At 42.5% G+C, this 24404-nt stretch overlaps 1 protein-coding gene across 6 annotated transcripts in view; it reads right to left on the reverse strand.

Annotated features, from left to right (window-relative positions):
* The window catches only part of SLC44A5 (solute carrier family 44 member 5), a 160594-nt gene that overhangs the window by 49336 nt on the left and 86854 nt on the right, over positions 1–24404 (reverse strand). For 5 of the 6 annotated variants that reach the window (XM_073643912.1, XM_073643911.1, XM_073643915.1 and 2 more), the window contains exons 2-3: positions 6645–6693; positions 350–423 (exon numbers count right to left, since the gene is read on the reverse strand). In XM_073643912.1, the coding sequence (XP_073500013.1) occupies positions 350–423; positions 6645–6693 (123 nt within the window). Of the gene's footprint in view, positions 1–349; positions 424–2113; positions 2253–6644; positions 6694–24404 lie in introns of those variants that run through there. The other variant, XM_073643914.1, reaches the window with a different exon arrangement.

The raw sequence follows: 24404 nt of genomic DNA on the forward strand, positions 1-24404 counted from the left end.
ACTACAGAAGGCTCATAATCGTTATCTTTCTTATAACGGGACTCCTGGCTGTGTGTCCAGACTGCAGACTGATCGCTGCCAAATAACAGCCGGCTACAAATTAATAAGGCATATAACGGAGAACACAGCGGCCGGCGAGCGGCCGGATAATGACCAGTCCGGGAAACACCACCTGCTCCATATGAGATTATTAGCCATTACATAGGATTGCAATATTCTATAATGAGCCTCTTATGGCAAAGCTGCAAGGATACTGCAAATACGACGTGTCTGGACATGGTCCAACTGCAGGGGGCGCCAGTGCCGGCAAAACAGTGTAATCTGTAGAATATATATATTCATCACTTACCAATAATGCCCAGTGCAATGTAACCTAGAATGACCACCACAAAAATAATGCAGCAAAGGACGTCCGTACAGTGCCTATAAAAAGGACACAAATCATATTATTAGCATTATAGTGATGCATTTATCAGAAACAGTATTTTTACCTTTTGTAATTGCTTTACATGAGATTTATCAAAGAGTAAAAAAAATAATGGTTTGCAGAAGTTTCTTCTCAACACCAGTTTCTATAGACTTCAGTGGGTTTAAATGAGATTTCTTAAAATGAATATTGGAAGGGGGCGCTATTGCATTCAAGTCTATGGGAGACTTCAATGGTAAAAAATGGTACTGCAAATCAAAGAAGTTAATTTACAGAGAAATAGGAGGCTCATCATGTCAGGCCGCAATGCATGATGGTGGTTATTAATTAAAATCAATAAATAATCATCAGGCGATGCGTCAGAAGATCACAACGGCAAATCTGCCAGAAAAACTGCACCAAAATCCACCTGATTGGCTGCTGCAGATTTCCCCACCGTCTTCTGTAAACTTGCTGCAGAAATTTACTGCAGCAAATCAGATACATGTGAACAGGCATCGACCTGATGGTGAATAGAATTAGAATAGTGATCGCTGTCCAGTTTAAAAGCACGTGCAGAAGTTACCTAAATTTGATGGAATAAACTGTGTGAGTCAGAGGCTCCGTATTCTTATATGTCCCCCACTTCCTTACAGTGCCTGTCCCTTCCTTACAGGGACACCGCATCCTTTCAGAGCTGCCCACTTCCTTACAGGGTCCCCTGCTTTCTTACACAGTCCCCCGCTTCCTAACAGGGCCCCGTTTCCTTAGAGGGTCTCCTGCTTCCTTACAGGACCCCACTCCTTTACAGGGCTGCCCGCTTCCTTACAGGGTCCCCCGCTTCCTTAGAGGGTCTCCCGCTTCCTTACAGGACCCCACTCCTTTACAGGGCCTCCCGCTTCCTTACAGGATCCCCGGCTTCTTCACAGGACCTCACTCCCTTTACAGGCTGCCCGCTTCCTTACAGGACCCTACTCCTTTACAGGGCTGCCCGCTTGCTTACAGGTGCCCCCGATTTCTTACAGGGCTACCCGCTGCCTTACAGGTCCTCTGCTTCCTTACAGGTGCCCCCGCTTTCTTACAGGGCTGCCCGCTGCCTTACAGGTTACAGGGTCCCTCGCTTCCTTTCAGGGCCACCTGCTTCCTTACAGGGCCTTCTTTATTGCAAGACCCCAGCTTCCTGACTGGACCCCCCATTTCCTTACAGCCCCTCTGCTTCCTTATAAGCATGCCCGCCTCCATACAGGGCCCTGCATCTTTACAGGACCCCCCACTTCCTTACAGAGAACCACACTTATTTATAGGATTTCCGCTTCCTTACAGGGTCCCCGCTTCCTTATGAGGGTCCCCGCCTCCATACAGGACTCTCAGCTTCCTTACAGGACCCCCCACTTCCTTAGAGGGCCCCCCTTTCCCTTACAGGGCCCCTCGCTTACACATACAGTATTGCCTGCATCGCATCACCTTGACATAAACCCGTGACTGATCCCCACAGCGATGGTTGTCGTCAAATGAAAATGTCCACATCCTAATGTGAAACGCGCTGGATGTGAGAAATACCGAGACGCATCACATTTCTGCCTCCGTTTTCTGGCTCTGTGATATTCACAGTGGAGGCTGTAATAAGACGTCCGTCTCCCTCGCCTTATTCCGCTCGCTCACTGACAACTCGTCTGTGCACTTAATTCCCAGCTTCCCCTTAATTACCCTCAGGCTCTAAATTCAGAGTTGCGGGAAACGCAGCGGCCGCAGAATTGACTATTGAGATTGCGCTCAGCAGCCGCAGTGTGAGACGCAGGACGGTCAGGCGGAGATCTGACTGCGTCTACAACCTGCCGGAACCTGGAGAGAGGTGATTAGATGTTATCACCAGGTGAAGGCGCCGCGGCGCTCCTGAATTATTCCTGACATTTCACTTCCCCTTGAAACGCCTTTGCCAGATAAGCAGATCTAAGTCAACACAAAAGGAACCAGAGGCGTTCGCTGCTTTATGGACTTAATGTGAACCCGTCCCCTAAAAAGTCTTATTTTATTTCATCAGAATTCCTTTAATCTGGCATCCAATAATTGGAAAATATTTAATGCAGGTGCAATGCAAATGGACACTGAAAAAGTGGCCACTCAAGAAGTAAATGGCGGCTGCGTGACAGTCCGAAAATCCACAAAATGTGATAATCTGATGACGCCGGATTAAAGGGACATTCCTGACAAAACAGACCCACTGCGTAATCCCTACTGCTGGAATGTTTCTTTAAGGGAATGTTGTAGTTCATTATTAAAGGGGTTTTCCCACCTTATAGGGTGATGGCATATCTCTAGGATATGGTAACGTTTTATGGTGAGTGAGGGTCCGACCTCTGCAACCCCCATTTATCCTGAGAACAATGCTGAGTGAATCATATCCTTATTTATTTTTTTTTGTTTGTCTCTTGTTTTTTTTGGAGACCTTTTTTTTTTCTTTTATTTTTGGAATTCTTGGCGGAAGTTTTTTTAAGCATTTTTTTTTTTTATTCCCAGAAAGTGTTTTCCAGACTTTTGACTTGACAGTGAGAGGATTCCACAAGGAATCTGCCTACTAGAAGTTGCTCCTTTTTTTTTTTTTTTTTCTGTTGCAAGTTTTTCACATGTGGCGTTTTTGGTGCGCGTTTTTTTAATGCAAATTTGCAGCTGCGTTTTACAGTACCAGCAAAGTCTATGAGATTTCAGAAATCTCATGCACACACATTGTTTGTTTTTTTTTTGTTCTCAGTATTTTGTGTAAAACCTTAGGTTTTGAAAAATGCAGCATGTCACTTCTTTCAGCGTTTTTTCAGCATTTTTTCAGCGTTTTTCACCCATTGAAAGCAATGGGTAGTTCAAAAAATGCTGAAAAAATGCTGCAAAAACGCAGGTACCAGGTTTTGCTGCGTTTTTTTGGTGTGAAATCCTTGGTGAATTCCGGCACAAATCTGCAGAATTTTCCGCACATTACACAGGCCGGTTTTGCTGAGGATTTGCAGCGAATTTTATAGGTGGATTTGCGGTGAATTTTTGCAACCCCCGTAGACATCTGAGCGTCGGAGCACTTAGCTGGACGGGGCTGTAAAGGCAGAAGATGAGGCCACTCTGTATTCATGAGATTCTGGAGAATGACACGGCAGCGACACATTCACCGCGCTCCCGGGAGAGGAGTGACGGCGGCTGTCAGGCTGTAGAATGTGGGCGCATCTATGGTAATGTGCACACATACATTTCTGGAATTCTTCGGATCTTTCTCAATGGTGGCATCTGTCAGCTTCGCTCGCACAATCCTACCACGCTGGCACAGAAAACGAGTCAGACAGCTTGATAGCTGTTTATGAAGAACGCGCGGGGCACCGAGACTGGTCAGATGGGGATGCGTTAGTCACAAAAGCTGCATCCGCTGCCAAAAAAAAGCCCTTTTCTGTGCCCCAAATCAAGCGATGGAAAGTGTTTCTCTCTTAATTAGCTTCATTTTAATATTCTATAGAAGTAGAAAGACCAAATGCCCAGGAGCGGAGTGACAGCACGACGCGCTTCGGGTCTCCGAGATGACACTGGCACCGACGCAATTGTCTCCACCGAGACAATTACATTCATTAGATAAAGACATTGTCACTAACGTTCCCCTTCACATCTGTATTCATCTAGGGGGTCTGGTCTGGGGTCTGCATTTATTTATGGCATCTGTTTTATTCTGGATGATCCGGTCTGGGGTCTGCATTTATCAAGGGGTTCTCCATGGCCTGCATTTATTTATCATGCTTGTTTTGAGATCTTAATTTATTTGGGGGTCTAATCTGAGGTCTGCATTACTATAGGGGGTCTGTTTTTGTTTATATGGCTTGACATGGGGTCTATATATGTTTAGGGGGGCTGGTCTCAGGTCTGTATTCATTTACGGTCTTTAATTTAGGGTCTTATTAGGTATTTATATGACCATAGGTGGTCTGGTCAGGGCTTTGCATTTAATTAGGGGCTTTGGTCTTGATTCTGTATTAATTTAGAGGGTCTGGTCTGGGGTCTGTATTTGAGGGTTTATATATATGTAGGAGTCTCATCCGGGGTCCGTATTAGGTTATATGATCTCAGTTCTTTGTTTGATGGGTTTGTATTTGTTTTCTGGGTCTGCATAAGTTTTGGGGGTCTGGTCTGGGGTCTGTATATATTGAGGGGCTTTGGTCAGTAGTCTGTATTTGTTTTGGGGGCCCGGTGTGGGGTCTGTATAAGTTTAAGGGGTCTGGTCTGGAGTCTGTATTTATTAAGGGGCTTTGGTCCATAGTTTGTATTTGTTTTGGGGGCCTGGTGTGGGGTCTGTATATATTGAGGGGCTTTGGTCAGTAATTTGTATTTGTTTTGGGGTCTGTATATATTGATGGGCTTTGGTCAGTAGTCTGTATTTGTTTTGGGGGCCCGGTGTGGGGTCTGTATAAGTTTAAGGGGTCTGGTCTGGGGTCTGTATTTATTAAGGGGCTTTAGTCCATAGTTTGTATTTGTTTTGGGGGCCTGGTGTGGGGTCTGTATATATTGAGAAGCTTTGGTCAGTAATTTGTATTTGTTTTGGGGCCTGTATATATTGAGGGGCTTTGGTCAGTAGTCTGTATTTGTTTTGGGGGCCTGGTGTGGGGTCTGTATATATTGAGGTGCTTCAGTCAGTAGTCTGTATTTGTTTTGGGGCCTGTATATATTGATAGGCTTTGGTCAGTAGTCTGTATTTGTTTTGGGGGTCTGGTCTGGGGTCTGTATATATCGAGGGGCTTTGCTCAGTAGTCGGTATTTGTTTTTGGGGCCTGTATATATCGAGGGGCTTTGCTCAGTAGTCGGTATTTGTTTTTGGGGCCTGTATATATTGAGGGGCTTTGGTCAGTAGTCTGTATTTGTTTTGGGGGTCTGGTCTGGGGTCTGTATATATCGAGGGGCTTTGCTCAGTAGTCGGTATTTGTTTTTGGGGTCTGTATATATTGAGGGGCTTTGCTCAGTAGTCAGTATTTGTTTTGGGGCCTGTATATATTGAGGGGCTTTGCTCAGTAGTCTGTATTTGTTTTGGGGCCTGTATATATTGATAGGCTTTGGTCAGTAGTCTGTATTTGTTTTGGGGGTCTGGTCTGGGGTCTGTATATATCGAGGGGCTTTGCTCAGTAGTCGGTATTTGTTTTTCGGGCCTGTATATATCGAGGGGCTTTGCTCAGTAGTCGGTATTTGTTTTTGGGGCCTGTATATATCGAGGGGCTTTGCTCAGTAGTCGGTATTTGTTTTTGGGGCCTGTATATATTGATAGGCTTTGGTCAGTAGTCTGTATTTGTTTTGGGGGTCTGGTCTGGGGTCTGTATATATCGAGGGGCTTTGCTCAGTAGTCTGTATTTGTTTTGGGGTCTGTATATATTGAGGGGCTTTGCTCACTAGTCTGTATTTGTTTTGGGGCCTGTATATATTGAGGGGCTTTGGTCAGTAGTATGTATTTGTTTTGGGGGCCTGGTGTGGGTTCTGTATAAGTTTAGGGGGTCTGGTCTGGGGTCTGTATATATCGAGGGGCTTTGCTCAGTAGTCTGTATTTGTTTTGGGGCCTGTGTATATTGAGGGGCTTTGGTCAGTAGTATGTATTTGTTTTGGGGGCCTGGTGTGGGTTCTGTATAAGTTTAGGGGGTCTGCTCTGGGGTCTGTGGATATCGAGTGGCTTTGCTCAGTAGTTTGTATTTGTTTTGGGGGCCTGGTGTGGGGTCTGTATATATTGAGGGGCTTTGCTCAGTAGTCTGTATTTGTTTGGGGGGCCTGGTCTGGGGTCTGTATATATTGAGGGGCTTTGCTCAGTAGTTTGTATTTGTTTTGGGGCCTGTGTATATTGAGGGGCTTTGGTCAGTAGTCTGTATTTGTTTTGGGGGCCTGGTGTAGGTTCTGTATAAGTTTAGGGGGTCTGGTCTGGGGCCTGTGTATATTGAGGAGCTTTGCTGAGTAGTCTGTATTGGTTTTGGGGGCCTGGTGTGGGACCTCTATTAGTTTATTATGTGCTGTGATGTGATGAATATGGTTATACGCACTATTTTTTATTCCAATGCCATAGGTTCAGGGCGCGTCTTATAGGTATAAACGTTAACCATCAAATAAGAACAATGATAAAGTTATTATATTTCCTGGAATAAGCCACATAGAACCGAAAATATGAAATGCTGCGCAAAATGCAATAAGGACGCCTGATGCTGAATGTAAAGCTACGAAGTACTGTATATGGGGACGCACGTACCGGCTTCCAATGGGTCCCTTAAACTTTGGATCAAACTTCCTCGGCTCACCTGCAACACAGAAAAGAAAGGGTGACATAAAATCCATGCGATATCCACAGTTCTAGGAAATACTTATATGTCCCATAACAAAACAATTCTTGGACATATTTTCAGCATTGCACCATTAAAAAAGAAACTATAATTATATGTCCAAATAATGTCGTTGTACACTGTCGAAATTAGAGTACTGCAATTCCACTATCATATATTACCCACATAACACTGCTATACATACTTCTCAGATAATAATACCACTCAATGTCCAAACAATGCTGCTATTCACTGTCTAAATATTTTCTACATACTGTACCTAAATGATACTACAATATGTTACCCACAAAATCCTGCAATTCTGTGTCTAAATAATACTGACATACAGTGTCTAAATAGCCATTTTTTATACTATTCAAATAACACTACCGTATTTCACCCACAATATACTACTACATACTTTCCACATAATACTACCATTCAGTGCCTAAACAATACTGCCATACACTGCTGAATAACACCTACATATAGTATCAAAATAATACTACCATATACACACGTGGTATTAATTGTTGGTGCCCCTCGTTTAATGAAAGAAAAACCCACAATGGTCACAGAAATAACTTGAATCTGGCAAAAGTAATAATAAATTAAAAATCTATGAAAATGAACAAATGAAAGTCAGACATTGCTTTTCTGCTTCCACATGAAATCGGCCTGGACAGAAATGATGGGACCCCTGAAAATAATGTGACAAAAGGGACATGTTAAATCAAGTTGTGTCCACTAATTATCATCACAGGGGTCTACAATCCTGTAATCAGTCAGTGGCCTGTATATAGGACTACAGATACTCACTGTGCCTGTATATAGGGCTACAAATACTCACTGTGCTGTATATAGGGCTACAGATACTCACTGTGCTGTATATAGGACTACAGATACTCACTGTGCTGTATATAGGACTACAGATACTCACTGTGCCTGTATATAGCACTACAGATACTCACTGTGCTGTATATAGAGCTACAGATACTCACTGTGCTGTATATAGAGCTACAGATACTCACTGTGCTGTATATAGAGCTACAGATACTCACTGTGCTGTATATAGAGCTACAGATACTCACTGTGCCTGTATATAGGGCTACAGATACTCACTGTGCCTGTATATAGGACTACAGATACTCACTGTGCTGTATATAGGGCTACAGATACTCACTGTGCCTGTATATAGAGCTACAGATACTCACTGTGCCTGTATATAGAGCTACAGATACTCACTGTGCTGTATATAGGACTACAGATACTCACTGTGCTGTATATAGAGCTACAGATACTCACTGTGCCTGTATATAGGGCTACAGATACTCACTGTGCCTGTATATAGAGCTACAGATACTCACTGTGCTGTATATAGAGCTACAGATACTCACTGTGCCTGTATATAGAGCTACAGATACTCACTGTGCTGTATATAGGACTACAGATACTCACTGTGCCTGTATATAGAGCTACAGATACTCACTGTGCTGTATATAGGGATACAGATACTCACTGTGCTGTATATAGAGCTACAGATACTCACTGTGCCTGTATATAGGACTACAGATACTCACTGTGCTGTATATAGAGCTACAGATACTCACTGTGCCTGTATATAGGACTACAGATACTCACTGTGCTGTATATAGAGCTACAGATACTCACTGTGCCTGTATATAGGACTACAGATACTCACTGTGCCTGTATATAGGACTACAGATACTCACTGTGCTGTATATAGAGCTACAGATACTCACTGTGCTGTATATAGGGCTACAGATACTCACTGTGCCTGTATATAGAGCTACAGATACTCACTGTGCTGTATATAGGACTACAGATACTCACTGTGCCTGTATATAGGACTACAGATACTCACTGTGCCTGTATATAGAGCTACAGATACTCACTGTGCTGTATATAGGACTACAGATACTCACTGTGCCTGTATATAGGACTACAGATACTCACTGTGCTGTATATAGGACTACAGATACTCACTGTGCTGTATATAGGGCTACAGATACTCACTGTGCTGTATATAGGACTACAGATACTCACTGTGCCTGTATATAGCACTACAGATACTCACTGTGCTGTATATAGGGCTACAGATACTCACTGTGCTGTATATAGGACTACAGATACTCACTGTGCTGTATATAGCACTACAGATACTCACTGTGCTGTATATAGGGCTACAGATACTCACTGTGCTGTATATAGGACTACAGATACTCACTGTGCTGTATATAGCACTACAGATACTCACTGTGCTGTATATAGCACTACAGATACTCACTGTGCCTGAATATAGGACTACAGATACTCACTGTGCTGTATATAGAGCTACAGATACTCACTGTGCCTGAATATAGGACTACAGATACTCACTGTGCTGTATATAGAGCTACAGATACTCACTGTGCCTGTATATAGGACTACAGATACTCACTGTGCTGTATATAGGACTACAGATACTCACTGTGCTGTATATAGGACTACAGATACTCACTGTGCTGTATATAGGACTACAGATACTCACTGTGCTGTATATAGAGCTACAGATACTCACTGTGCCTGTATATAGGACTACAGATACTCACTGTGCTGTATATAGGACTACAGATACTCACTGTGCTGTATATAGGGCTACAGATACTCACTGTGCTGTATATAGAGCTACAGATACTCACTGTGCCTGTATATAGGACTACAGATACTCACTGTGCCTGTATATAGAGCTACAGATACTCACTGTGCTGTATATAGGACTACAGATACTCACTGTGCCTGTATATAGGACTACAGATACTCACTGTGCCTGTATATAGAGCTACAGATACTCACTGTGCTGTATATAGGACTACAGATACTCACTGTGCCTGTATATAGGACTACAGATACTCACTGTGCTGTATATAGGACTACAGATACTCACTGTGCTGTATATAGGGCTACAGATACTCACTGTGCTGTATATAGGACTACAGATACTCACTGTGCCTGTATATAGCACTACAGATACTCACTGTGCTGTATATAGGGCTACAGATACTCACTGTGCTGTATATAGGACTACAGATACTCACTGTGCTGTATATAGCACTACAGATACTCACTGTGCTGTATATAGGGCTACAGATACTCACTGTGCTGTATATAGGACTACAGATACTCACTGTGCTGTATATAGCACTACAGATACTCACTGTGCTGTATATAGCACTACAGATACTCACTGTGCCTGAATATAGGACTACAGATACTCACTCTGCTGTATATAGAGCTACAGATACTCACTGTGCCTGAATATAGGACTACAGATACTCACTGTGCTGTATATAGAGCTACAGATACTCACTGTGCCTGTATATAGGACTACAGATACTCACTGTGCTGTATATAGGACTACAGATACTCACTGTGCTGTATATAGGACTACAGATACTCACTGTGCTGTATATAGGACTACAGATACTCACTGTGCTGTATATAGAGCTACAGATACTCACTGTGCCTGTATATAGGACTACAGATACTCACTGTGCTGTATATAGGACTACAGATACTCACTGTGCTGTATATAGGGCTACAGATACTCACTGTGCTGTATATAGAGCTACAGATACTCACTGTGCCTGTATATAGGACTACAGATACTCACTGTGCTGTATATAGGACTACAGATACTCACTGTGCTGTATATAGGACTACAGATACTCACTGTGCTGTATATAGGACTACAGAAACTCACTGTGCCTGTATATAGAGCTACAGATACTCACTGTGCCTGTATATAGGACTACAGATACTCACTGTGCTGTATATAGAGCTACAGATACTCACTGTGCCTGTATATAGGACTACAGATACTCACTGTGCTGTATATAGGACTACAGATACTCACTGTGCTGTATATAGGGCTACAGATACTCACTGTGCTGTATATAGAGCTACAGATACTCACTGTGCTGTATATAGAGCTACAGATACTCACTGTGCTGTATATAGGACTACAGATACTCACTGTGCTGTATATAGGGATACAGATACTCACTGTGCCTGTATATAGGGCTACAGATACTCACTGTGCTGTATATAGGGCTACAGATACTCACTGTGCTGTATATAGGACTACAGATACTCACTGTGCCTGTATATAGGGCTACAGATACTCACTGTGCCTGTATATAGAGCTACAGATACTCACTGTGCCTGTATATAGAGCTACAGATACTCACTGTGCTGTATATAGGACTACAGATACTCACTGTGCCTGTATATAGAGCTACAGATACTCACTGTGCTGTATATAGGACTACAGATACTCACTGTGCCTGTATATAGGGCTACAGATACTCACTGTGCTGTATATAGGACTACAGATACTCACTGTGCTGTATATAGAGCTACAGATACTCACTGTGCTGTATATAGGACTACAGATACTCACTGTGCTGTATATAGAGCTACAGATACTCACTGTGCTGTATATAGAGCTACAGATACTCACTGTGCTGTATATAGAGCTACAGATACTCACTGTGCCTGTATATAGGGCTACAGATACTCACTGTGCTGTATATAGAGCTACAGATACTCACTGTGCCTGTATATAGGGCTACAGATACTCACTGTGCTGTATATAGGGCTACAGATACTCACTGAGCTGTATATAGAGCTACAGATACTCACTGTGCTGTATATAGAGCTACAGATACTCACTGTGCCTGTATATAGGGCTACAGATACTCACTGTGCTGTATATAGGGCTACAGATACTCACTGAGCTGTATATAGAGCTACAGATACTCACTGTGCTGTATATAGAGCTACAGATACTCACTGTGCCTGTATACAGGGTTACAGATACTCACTGTGCCTGTATATAGAGCTACAGATACTCACTGTGCTGTATATAGGACTACAGATACTCACTGTGCTGTATATAGAGCTACAGATACTCACTGTGCCTGTATATAGAGCTACAGATACTCACTGTGCCTGTATATAGAGCTACAGATACTCACTGTGCTGTATATAGAGCTACAGATACTCACTGTGCCTGTATATAGGGCTACAGATACTCACTGTGCTGTATATATAGCTACACATACTCACTGTGCCTGTATATAGGGCTGCAGATACTCACTGTGCCTGTATATAGGGCTGCAGATACTCACTGTGCCTGTATATAGGGCTGCAGATACTCACTGTGCCTGTATATAGGGCTGCAGATACTCACTGTGCCTGTATATAGGGCTGCAGATACTCACTGTGCTGTATATAGAGCTACAGATACTCACTGTGCTGTATATAGAGCTACAGAAACTCAATGTGCTGTATATAGGACTACAGATACTCACTGTGCCTGTATATAGGGCTGCAGATACTCACTGTGCCTGTATATAGGGCTGCAGATACTCACTGTGCCTGTATATAGGACTACAGATACTCACTGTGCTGTATATAGAGCTACAGATACTCACTGTGCCTGTATATAGAGCTACAGATACTCACTGTGCCTGTATATAGGGCTACAGATACTCACTGTGCTGTATATAGGGCTACAGATACTCACTGTGCCTGTATATAGGGCTACAGATACTCACTGTGCTGTATATAGGGCTACAGATACTCACTGAGCTGTATATAGGGCTACAGATACTCACTGAGCTGTATATAGAGCTACAGATACTCACTGTGCCTGTATATAGGGTTACAGATACTCACTGTGCTGTATATAGAGCTACAGATACTCACTGTGCCTGTATATAGAGCTACAGATACTCACTGTGCTGTATATAGGGCTACAGATACTCACTGTGCTGTATATAGGGCTACAGATACTCACTGTGCTGTATATAGGGCTACAGATACTCACTGTGCTGTATATAGGGCTACAGATACTCACTGTGCCTGTATATAGAGCTACAGATACTCACTGTGCTGTATATAGGGCTACAGATACTCCCTGTGCTGTATATAGGGCTACAGATACTCACTGTGCTGTATATAGGGCTACAGATACTCACTGTGCTGTATATAGGGCTACAGATACTCACTGAGCTGTATATAGAGCTACAGATACTCACTGTGCCTGTATATAGGACTACAGATACTCACTGTGCTGTATATAGAGCTACAGATACTCACTGTGCTGTATATAGAGCTACAGATACTCACTGTGCCTGTATATAGGGTTACAGATACTCACTGTGCTGTATATAGAGCCACAGATACTCACTGTGCCTGTATATAGGACTACAGATACTCACTGTGCCTGTATATAGGGCTGCAGATACTCACTGTGCTGTATATAGGGCTACAGATACTCACTGTGCCTGTATATAGAGCTACAGATACTCACTGTGCTGTATATAGAGCTACAGATACTCATTGTGCTGTATATAGAGCTACAGATACTCATTGTGCTGTATATAGAGCTACAGATACTCACTGTGCTGTATATAGAGCTACAGATACTCACTGTGCTGTATATAGGGCTACAGATACTCACTGTGCCTGTATATAGGGCTACAGATACTCACTGTGCTGTATATAGAGCTACAGATACTCACTGTGCTGTATATAGGGCTACAGATACTCACTGTGCTGTATATAGGACTACAGATACTCACTGTGCTGTATATAGGGCTACAGATACTCACTGAGCTGTATATAGAGCTACAGATACTCACTGTGCCTGTATATAGGGCTACAGATACTCACTGTGCTGTATATAGAGCTACAGATACTCACTGTGCTGTATATAGGGCTACAGATACTCACTGTGCCTGTATATAGGGCTACAGATACTCACTGTGCCTGTATATAGAGCTACAGATACTCACTGTGCTGTATATAGGACTACAGATACTCACTGTGCCTGTATATAGGACTACAGATACTCACTGTGCCTGTATATAGAGCTACAGATACTCACTGTGCTGTATATAGGACTACAGATACTCACTGTGCCTGTATATAGGACTACAGATACTCACTGTGCTGTATATAGGACTACAGATACTCACTGTGCTGTATATAGGGCTACAGATACTCACTGTGCTGTATATAGGACTACAGATACTCACTGTGCCTGTATATAGCACTACAGATACTCACTGTGCTGTATATAGGGCTACAGATACTCACTGTGCTGTATATAGGACTACAGATACTCACTGTGCTGTATATAGCACTACAGATACTCACTGTGCTGTATATAGGGCTACAGATACTCACTGTGCTGTATATAGGACTACAGATACTCACTGTGCTGTATATAGCACTACAGATACTCACTGTGCTGTATATAGCACTACAGATACTCACTGTGCCTGAATATAGGACTACAGATACTCACTGTGCTGTATATAGAGCTACAGATACTCACTGTGCCTGAATATAGGACTACAGATACTCACTGTGCTGTATATAGAGCTACAGATACTCACTGTGCCTGTATATAGGACTACAGATACTCACTGTGCTGTATATAGGACTACAGATACTCACTGTGCTGTATATAGGACTACAGATACTCACTGTGCTGTATATAGGACTACAGATACTCACTGTGCTGTATATAGAGCTACAGATACTCACTGTGCCTGTATATAGGACTACAGATACTCACTGTGCTGTATATAGGACTACAGATACTCACTGTGCTGTATATAGGGCTACAGATACTCACTGTGCTGTATATAGAGCTACAGATACTCACTGTGCCTGTATATAGGACTACAGATACTCACTGTGCCTGTATATAGAGCTACAGATACTCACTGTGCTGTATATAGGACTACAGATACTCACTGTGCCTGTATATAGGACTACAGATACTCACTGTGCCTGTATATAGAGCTACAGATACTCACTGTGCTGTATATAGGACTACAGATACTCACTGTGCCTGTATATAGGACTACAGATACTCACTGTGCTGTATATAGGACTACAGATACTCACTGTGCTGTATATAGGGCTACAGATACTCACTGTGCTGTATATAGGACTACAGATACTCACTGTGCCTGTATATAGCACTACAGATACTCACTGTGCTGTATATAGGGCTACAGATACTCACTGTGCTGTATATAGGACTACAGATACTCACTGTGCTGTATATAGCACTACAGATACTCACTGTGCTGTATATAGGGCTACAGATACTCACTGTGCTGTATATAGGACTACAGATACTCACTGTGCTGTATATAGCACTACAGATACTCACTGTGCTGTATATAGCACTACAGATACTCACTGTGCCTGAATATAGGACTACAGATACTCACTCTGCTGTATATAGAGCTACAGATACTCACTGTGCCTGAATATAGGACTACAGATACTCACTGTGCTGTATATAGAGCTACAGATACTCACTGTGCCTGTATATAGGACTACAGATACTCACTGTGCTGTATATAGGACTACAGATACTCACTGTGCTGTATATAGGACTACAGATACTCACTGTGCTGTATATAGGACTACAGATACTCACTGTGCTGTATATAGAGCTACAGATACTCACTGTGCCTGTATATAGGACTACAGATACTCACTGTGCTGTATATAGGACTACAGATACTCACTGTGCTGTATATAGGGCTACAGATACTCACTGTGCTGTATATAGAGCTACAGATACTCACTGTGCCTGTATATAGGACTACAGATACTCACTGTGCTGTATATAGGACTACAGATACTCACTGTGCTGTATATAGGACTACAGATACTCACTGTGCCTGTATATAGCACTACAGATACTCACTGTGCCTGTATATAGAGCTACAGATACTCACTGTGCCTGTATATAGGACTACAGATACTCACTGTGCTGTATATAGAGCTACAGATACTCACTGTGCCTGTATATAGGACTACAGATACTCACTGTGCTGTATATAGGACTACAGATACTCACTGTGCTGTATATAGGGCTACAGATACTCACTGTGCTGTATATAGAGCTACAGATACTCACTGTGCTGTATATAGAGCTACAGATACTCACTGTGCTGTATATAGGACTACAGATACTCACTGTGCTGTATATAGGGATACAGATACTCACTGTGCCTGTATATAGGGCTACAGATACTCACTGTGCTGTATATAGGGCTACAGATACTCACTGTGCTGTATATAGGACTACAGATACTCACTGTGCCTGTATATAGGGCTACAGATACTCACTGTGCCTGTATATAGAGCTACAGATACTCACTGTGCCTGTATATAGAGCTACAGATACTCACTGTGCTGTATATAGGACTACAGATACTCACTGTGCCTGTATATAGAGCTACAGATACTCACTGTGCTGTATATAGGACTACAGATACTCACTGTGCCTGTATATAGGGCTACAGATACTCACTGTGCTGTATATAGGACTACAGATACTCACTGTGCTGTATATAGAGCTACAGATACTCACTGTGCTGTATATAGGACTACAGATACTCACTGTGCTGTATATAGAGCTACAGATACTCACTGTGCTGTATATAGAGCTACAGATACTCACTGTGCTGTATATAGAGCTACAGATACTCACTGTGCCTGTATATAGGGCTACAGATACTCACTGTGCTGTATATAGAGCTACAGATACTCACTGTGCCTGTATATAGGGCTACAGATACTCACTGTGCTGTATATAGGGCTACAGATACTCACTGAGCTGTATATAGAGCTACAGATACTCACTGTGCTGTATATAGAGCTACAGATACTCACTGTGCCTGTATATAGGGCTACAGATACTCACTGTGCTGTATATAGGGCTACAGATACTCACTGAGCTGTATATAGAGCTACAGATACTCACTGTGCTGTATATAGAGCTACAGATACTCACTGTGCCTGTATACAGGGTTACAGATACTCACTGTGCCTGTATATAGAGCTACAGATACTCACTGTGCTGTATATAGGACTACAGATACTCACTGTGCTGTATATAGAGCTACAGATACTCACTGTGCCTGTATATAGAGCTACAGATACTCACTGTGCTGTATATAGAGCTACAGATACTCACTGTGCCTGTATATAGGGCTACAGATACTCACTGTGCTGTATATATAGCTACACATACTCACTGTGCCTGTATATAGGGCTGCAGATACTCACTGTGCCTGTATATAGGGCTGCAGATACTCACTGTGCCTGTATATAGGGCTGCAGATACTCACTGTGCCTGTATATAGGGCTGCAGATACTCACTGTGCCTGTATATAGGGCTGCAGATACTCACTGTGCTGTATATAGAGCTACAGATACTCACTGTGCTGTATATAGAGCTACAGAAACTCAATGTGCTGTATATAGGACTACAGATACTCACTGTGCCTGTATATAGGGCTGCAGATACTCACTGTGCCTGTATATAGGGCTGCAGATACTCACTGTGCCTGTATATAGGACTACAGATACTCACTGTGCTGTATATAGAGCTACAGATACTCACTGTGCCTGTATATAGAGCTACAGATACTCACTGTGCCTGTATATAGGGCTACAGATACTCACTGTGCTGTATATAGGGCTACAGATACTCACTGTGCCTGTATATAGGGCTACAGATACTCACTGTGCTGTATATAGGGCTACAGATACTCACTGAGCTGTATATAGGGCTACAGATACTCACTGAGCTGTATATAGAGCTACAGATACTCACTGTGCCTGTATATAGGGTTACAGATACTCACTGTGCTGTATATAGAGCTACAGATACTCACTGTGCCTGTATATAGAGCTACAGATACTCACTGTGCTGTATATAGGGCTACAGATACTCACTGTGCTGTATATAGGGCTACAGATACTCACTGTGCTGTATATAGGGCTACAGATACTCACTGTGCTGTATATAGGGCTACAGATACTCACTGTGCCTGTATATAGAGCTACAGATACTCACTGTGCTGTATATAGGGCTACAGATACTCCCTGTGCTGTATATAGGGCTACAGATACTCACTGTGCTGTATATAGGGCTACAGATACTCACTGTGCTGTATATAGGGCTACAGATACTCACTGAGCTGTATATAGAGCTACAGATACTCACTGTGCCTGTATATAGGACTACAGATACTCACTGTGCTGTATATAGAGCTACAGATACTCACTGTGCTGTATATAGAGCTACAGATACTCACTGTGCCTGTATATAGGGTTACAGATACTCACTGTGCTGTATATAGAGCCACAGATACTCACTGTGCCTGTATATAGGACTACAGATACTCACTGTGCCTGTATATAGGGCTGCAGATACTCACTGTGCTGTATATAGGGCTACAGATACTCACTGTGCCTGTATATAGAGCTACAGATACTCACTGTGCTGTATATAGAGCTACAGATACTCATTGTGCTGTATATAGAGCTACAGATACTCATTGTGCTGTATATAGAGCTACAGATACTCACTGTGCTGTATATAGAGCTACAGATACTCACTGTGCTGTATATAGGGCTACAGATACTCACTGTGCCTGTATATAGGGCTACAGATACTCACTGTGCTGTATATAGAGCTACAGATACTCACTGTGCTGTATATAGGGCTACAGATACTCACTGTGCTGTATATAGGACTACAGATACTCACTGTGCTGTATATAGGGCTACAGATACTCACTGAGCTGTATATAGAGCTACAGATACTCACTGTGCCTGTATATAGGGCTACAGATACTCACTGTGCTGTATATAGAGCTACAGATACTCACTGTGCTGTATATAGGGCTACAGATACTCACTGTGCCTGTATATAGGGCTACAGACACTCACTGTGCTGTATATAGAGCTACAGATACTCACTGTGCTGTATATAGAGCTACAGATACTCACTGTGCCTGTATATAGAGCTACAGATACTCACTGTGCCTGTATATAGAGCTACAGATACTCACTGTGCCTGTATATAGGGCTACAGATACTCACTGTGCTGTATATAGAGCTACAGATACTCACTGTGCCTGTATATAGAGCTACAGATACTCACTGTGCTGTATATAGGGCTACAGATACTCACTGTGCTGTATATAGGGCTACAGATACTCACTGTGCTGTATATAGAGCTACAGATACTCACTGTGCTGTATATAGAGCTACAGATACTCACTGTGCTGTATATAGAGCTACAGATACTCACTGTGCTGTATATAGAGCTACAGATACTCACTGTGCTGTATATAGAGCTACAGATACTCACTGTGCTGTACATAGAGCTACAGATACTCACTGTGCCTGTATATAGGACTACAGATACTCACTGTGCCTGTATATAGGACTACAGATACTCACTGTGCTGTATATAGGGCTACAGATACTCACTGTGCCTGTATATAGAGCTACAGATACTCACTGTGCTGTATATAGGACTACAGATACTCACTGTGCCTGTATATAGGGCTGCAGATACTCACTGTGCTGTATATAGGGCTACAGATACTCACTGTGCCTGTATATAGAGCTACAGATACTCACTGTGCTGTATATAGGGCTACAGATACTCACTGAGCTGTATATAGAGCTACAGATACTCACTGTGCCTGTATATAGAGCTACAGATACTCACTGTGCTGTATATAGAGCTACAGATACTCACTGTGCTGTATATAGAGCTACAGATACTCACTGTGCTGTATATAGGGCTACAGATACTCACTGTGCTGTATATAGAGCTACAGATACTCACTGTGCCTGTATATAGGGTTACAGATACTCACTGTGCTGTATATAGAGCCACAGATACTCACTGTGCCTGTATATAGGACTACAGATACTCACTGTGCCTGTATATAGGGCTGCAGATACTCACTGTGCTGTATATAGGGCTACAGATACTCACTGTGCCTGTATATAGAGCTACAGATACTCACTGTGCTGTATATAGAGCTACAGATACTCATTGTGCTGTATATAGAGCTACAGATACTCATTGTGCTGTATATAGAGCTACAGATACTCACTGTGCTGTATATAGAGCTACAGATACTCACTGTGCTGTATATAGGGCTACAGATACTCACTGTGCCTGTATATAGGGCTACAGATACTCACTGTGCTGTATATAGAGCTACAGATACTCACTGTGCTGTATATAGGGCTACAGACACTCACTGTGCTGTATATAGGACTACAGATACTCACTGTGCTGTATATAGGGCTACAGATACTCACTGAGCTGTATATAGAGCTACAGATACTCACTGTGCCTGTATATAGGGCTACAGATACTCACTGTGCTGTATATAGAGCTACAGATACTCACTGTGCTGTATATAGGGCTACAGATACTCACTGTGCCTGTATATAGGGCTACAGATACTCACTGTGCTGTATATAGAGCTACAGATACTCACTGTGCTGTATATAGAGCTACAGATACTCACTGTGCCTGTATATAGAGCTACAGATACTCACTGTGCCTGTATATAGAGCTACAGATACTCACTGTGCCTGTATATAGGGCTACAGATACTCACTGTGCTGTATATAGAGCTACAGATACTCACTGTGCCTGTATATAGAGCTACAGATACTCACTGTGCTGTATATAGGGCTACAGATACTCACTGTGCTGTATATAGGGCTACAGATACTCACTGTGCTGTATATAGAGCTACAGATACTCACTGTGCTGTATATAGAGCTACAGATACTCACTGTGCTGTACATAGAGCTACAGATACTCACTGTGCCTGTATATAGGACTACAGATACTCACTGTGCCTGTATATAGGACTACAGATACTCACTGTGCTGTATATAGGGCTACAGATACTCACTGTGCCTGTATATAGAGCTACAGATACTCACTGTGCTGTATATAGGACTACAGATACTCACTGTGCCTGTATATAGGGCTGCAGATACTCACTGTGCTGTATATAGGGCTACAGATACTCACTGTGCCTGTATATAGAGCTACAGATACTCACTGTGCTGTATATAGGGCTACAGATACTCACTGAGCTGTATATAGAGCTACAGATACTCACTGTGCCTGTATATAGAGCTACAGATACTCACTGTGCTGTATATAGAGCTACAGATACTCACTGTGCTGTATATAGAGCTACAGATACTCACTGTGCTGTATATAGGGCTACAGATACTCACTGTGCTGTATATAGAGCTACAGATACTCACTGTGCTGTATATAGGACTACAGATACTCACTGTGCTGTATATAGAGCTACAGATACTCACTGTGCCTGTATATAGGACTACAGATACTCACTGTGCCTGTATATAGGACTACAGATACTCACTGTGCTGTATATAGGGCTACAGATACTCACTGTGCCTGTATATAGAGCTACAGATACTCACTGTGCTGTATATAGAGCTACAGATACTCACTGTGCTGTATATAGGACTACAGATACTCACTGTGCCTGTATATAGGGCTGCAGATACTCACTGTGCTGTATATAGGGCTACAGATACTCACTGTGCCTGTATATAGAGCTACAGATACTCACTGTGCTGTATATAGGGCTACAGATACTCACTGAGCTGTATATAGAGCTACAGATACTCACTGTGCCTGTATATAGAGCTACAGATACTCACTGTGCCTGTATATAGAGCTACAGATACTCACTGTGCTGTATATAGAGCTACAGATACTCACTGTGCTGTATATAGAGCTACAGATACTCACTGTGCTGTATATAGGGCTGCAGATACTCACTGTGCCTGTATATAGGACTACAGATACTCACTGTGCTGTATATAGGACTACAGATACTCACTGTGCTGTATATAGAGCTACAGATACTCACTGTGCCTGTATATAGGGCTACAGATACTCACTGTGCTGTATATAGAGCTACAGATACTCACTGTGCTGTATATAGAGCTACAGATACTCACTGTGCCTGTATATAGGGCTACAGATACTCACTGTGCCTGTATATAGGACTACAGATACTCACTGTGCTGTATATAGAGCTACAGATACTCACTGTGCCTGTATATAGGACTACAGATACTCACTGTGCTGTATATAGAGCTACAGATACTCACTGTGCTGTATATAGGACTACAGATACTCACTGTGCTGTATATAGGACTACAGATACTCACTGTGCCTGTATATAGGGCTACAGATACTCACTGTGCTGTATATAGAGCTACAGATACTCACTGTGCCTGTATATAGGACTACAGATACTCACTGTGCTGTATATAGGGCTACAGATACTCACTGTGCTGTATATAGGGCTACAGATACTCACTGTGCTGTATATAGGACTACAGATACTCAATGTGCTGTATATAGGACTACAGATACTCACTGTGCCTGTATATAGGGCTACAGATACTCACTGTGCTGTATATAGAGCTACAGATACTCACTGTGCTGTATATAGAGCTACAGATACTCACTGTGCTGTATATAGGGCTACAGATACTCACTGTGCCTGTATATAGGGCTACAGATACTCACTGAGCTGTATATAGAGCTACAGATACTCACTGTGCCTGTATATAGGGTTACAGATACTCACTGTGCTGTATATAGGGCTACAGATACTCACTGTGCTGTATATAGGGCTACAGATACTCACTGAGCTGTATATAGAGCTACAGATACTCACTGTGCCTGTATATAGGGTTACAGATACTCACTGTGCTGTATATAGGACTACAGATACTCACTGTGCTGTATATAGGGCTACAGATACTCACTGTGCCTGTATATAGAGCTACAGATACTCACTGTGCCTGTATATAGGGCTACAGATACTCACTGTGCCTGTATATAGAGCTACAGATACTCACTGTGCTGTATATAGGGCTACAGATACTCACTGTGCTTGTATATAGGACTACAGATACTCACTGTGCCTGTATATAGGACTACAGATACACACTGTGCTGTATATAGGGCTACAGATACACACTGTGCTGTATATAGGGCTACAGATACTCACTGTGCCTGTATATAGGGCTACAGATACTCACTGTGCTGTATATAGGACTACAGATACTCAATGTGCTGTATATAGGACTACAGATACTCACTGTGCCTGTATATAGGGCTACAGATACTCACTGTGCTGTATATAGAGCTACAGATACTCACTGTGCCTGTATATAGGACTACAGATACTCACTGTGCTGTATATAGAGCTACAGATACTCACTGTGCTGTATATAGAGCTACAGATACTCACTGTGCTGTATATAGAGCTACAGATACTCACTGTGCCTGTATATAGGGCTACAGATACTCACTGTGCTGTATATAGAGCTACAGATACTCACTGTGCTGTACATAGAGCTACAGATACTCACTGTGCCTGTATATAGGACTACAGATACTCACTGTGCCTGTATATAGGACTACAGATACACACTGTGCTGTATATAGGGCTACAGATACTCACTGTGCCTGTATATAGGGCTACAGATACTCACTGTGCTGTATATAGAGCTACAGATACTCACTGTGCTGTATATAGAGCTACAGATACTCACTGTGCTGTATATAGAGCTACAGATACTCACTGTGCTGTATATAGAGCTACAGATACTCACTGTGCCTGTATATAGAGCTACAGATACTCACTGTGCTGTATATAGAGCTACAGATTCTCACTGTGCCTGTATATAGAGCTACAGATACTCACTGTGCCTGTATATAGAGCTACAGATACTCACTGTGCTGTATATAGAGCTACAGATACTCACTGTGCTGTATATAGAGCTACAGATACTCACTGTGCCTGTATATAGAGCTACAGATACTCACTGTGCTGTATATAGAGCTACAGATACTCACTGTGCCTGTATATAGGGCTACAGATACTCACTGTGCTGTATATAGAGCTACAGATACTCACTGTGCTGTATATAGAGCTACAGATACTCACTGTGCTGTATATAGGGCTACAGATACTCACTGTGCTGTATATAGAGCTACAGATACTCACTGTGCTGTATATAGAGCTACAGATACTCACTGTGCCTGTATATAGAGACTACAGATACTCACTGTGACTGTATATAGGACTACAGATACTCACTGTGCCTGTATATAGGACTACAGATACTCACTGTGCTGTATATAGAGCTACAGATACTCACTGTGCCTGTATATAGAGCTACAGATACTCACTGTGCTGTATATAGAGCTACAGATACTCACTGTGCTGTATATAGGACTACAGATACTCACTGTGCCTGTATAGGGGGGCTAACAGATACTCACTGTGCTGTATATAGAGCTACAGATACTCACTGTGCTGTATATAGAGCTACAGATACTCACTGTGCTGTATATAGAGCTACAGATACTCACTGTGCTGTATATAGGGCTACAGATACTCACTGTGCTGTATATAGAGCTACAGATACTCACTGTGCCTGTATATAGGACTACAGATACTCACTGTGCTGTATATAGGACTACAGATACTCACTGTGCTGTATATAGAGCTACAGATACTCACTGTGCTGTATATAGGGCTACAGATACTCACTGTGCTGTATATAGAGCTACAGATACTCACTGTGCTGTATATAGAGCTACAGATACTCACCTGTGCCTGTATATAGGGCTACAGATACTCACTGTGCTGTATATAGGGCTACAGATACTCACTGTGCTGTATATAGGG

The sequence above is a fragment of the Phyllobates terribilis genome, unplaced genomic scaffold (assembly GCF_046119375.1).
Source record: "Phyllobates terribilis strain yellow unplaced genomic scaffold, ASM4611937v1 Scaffold_8__6_contigs__length_399053987, whole genome shotgun sequence".
In the NCBI taxonomy this organism is placed as follows: domain Eukaryota; kingdom Metazoa; phylum Chordata; class Amphibia; order Anura; family Dendrobatidae; genus Phyllobates; species Phyllobates terribilis.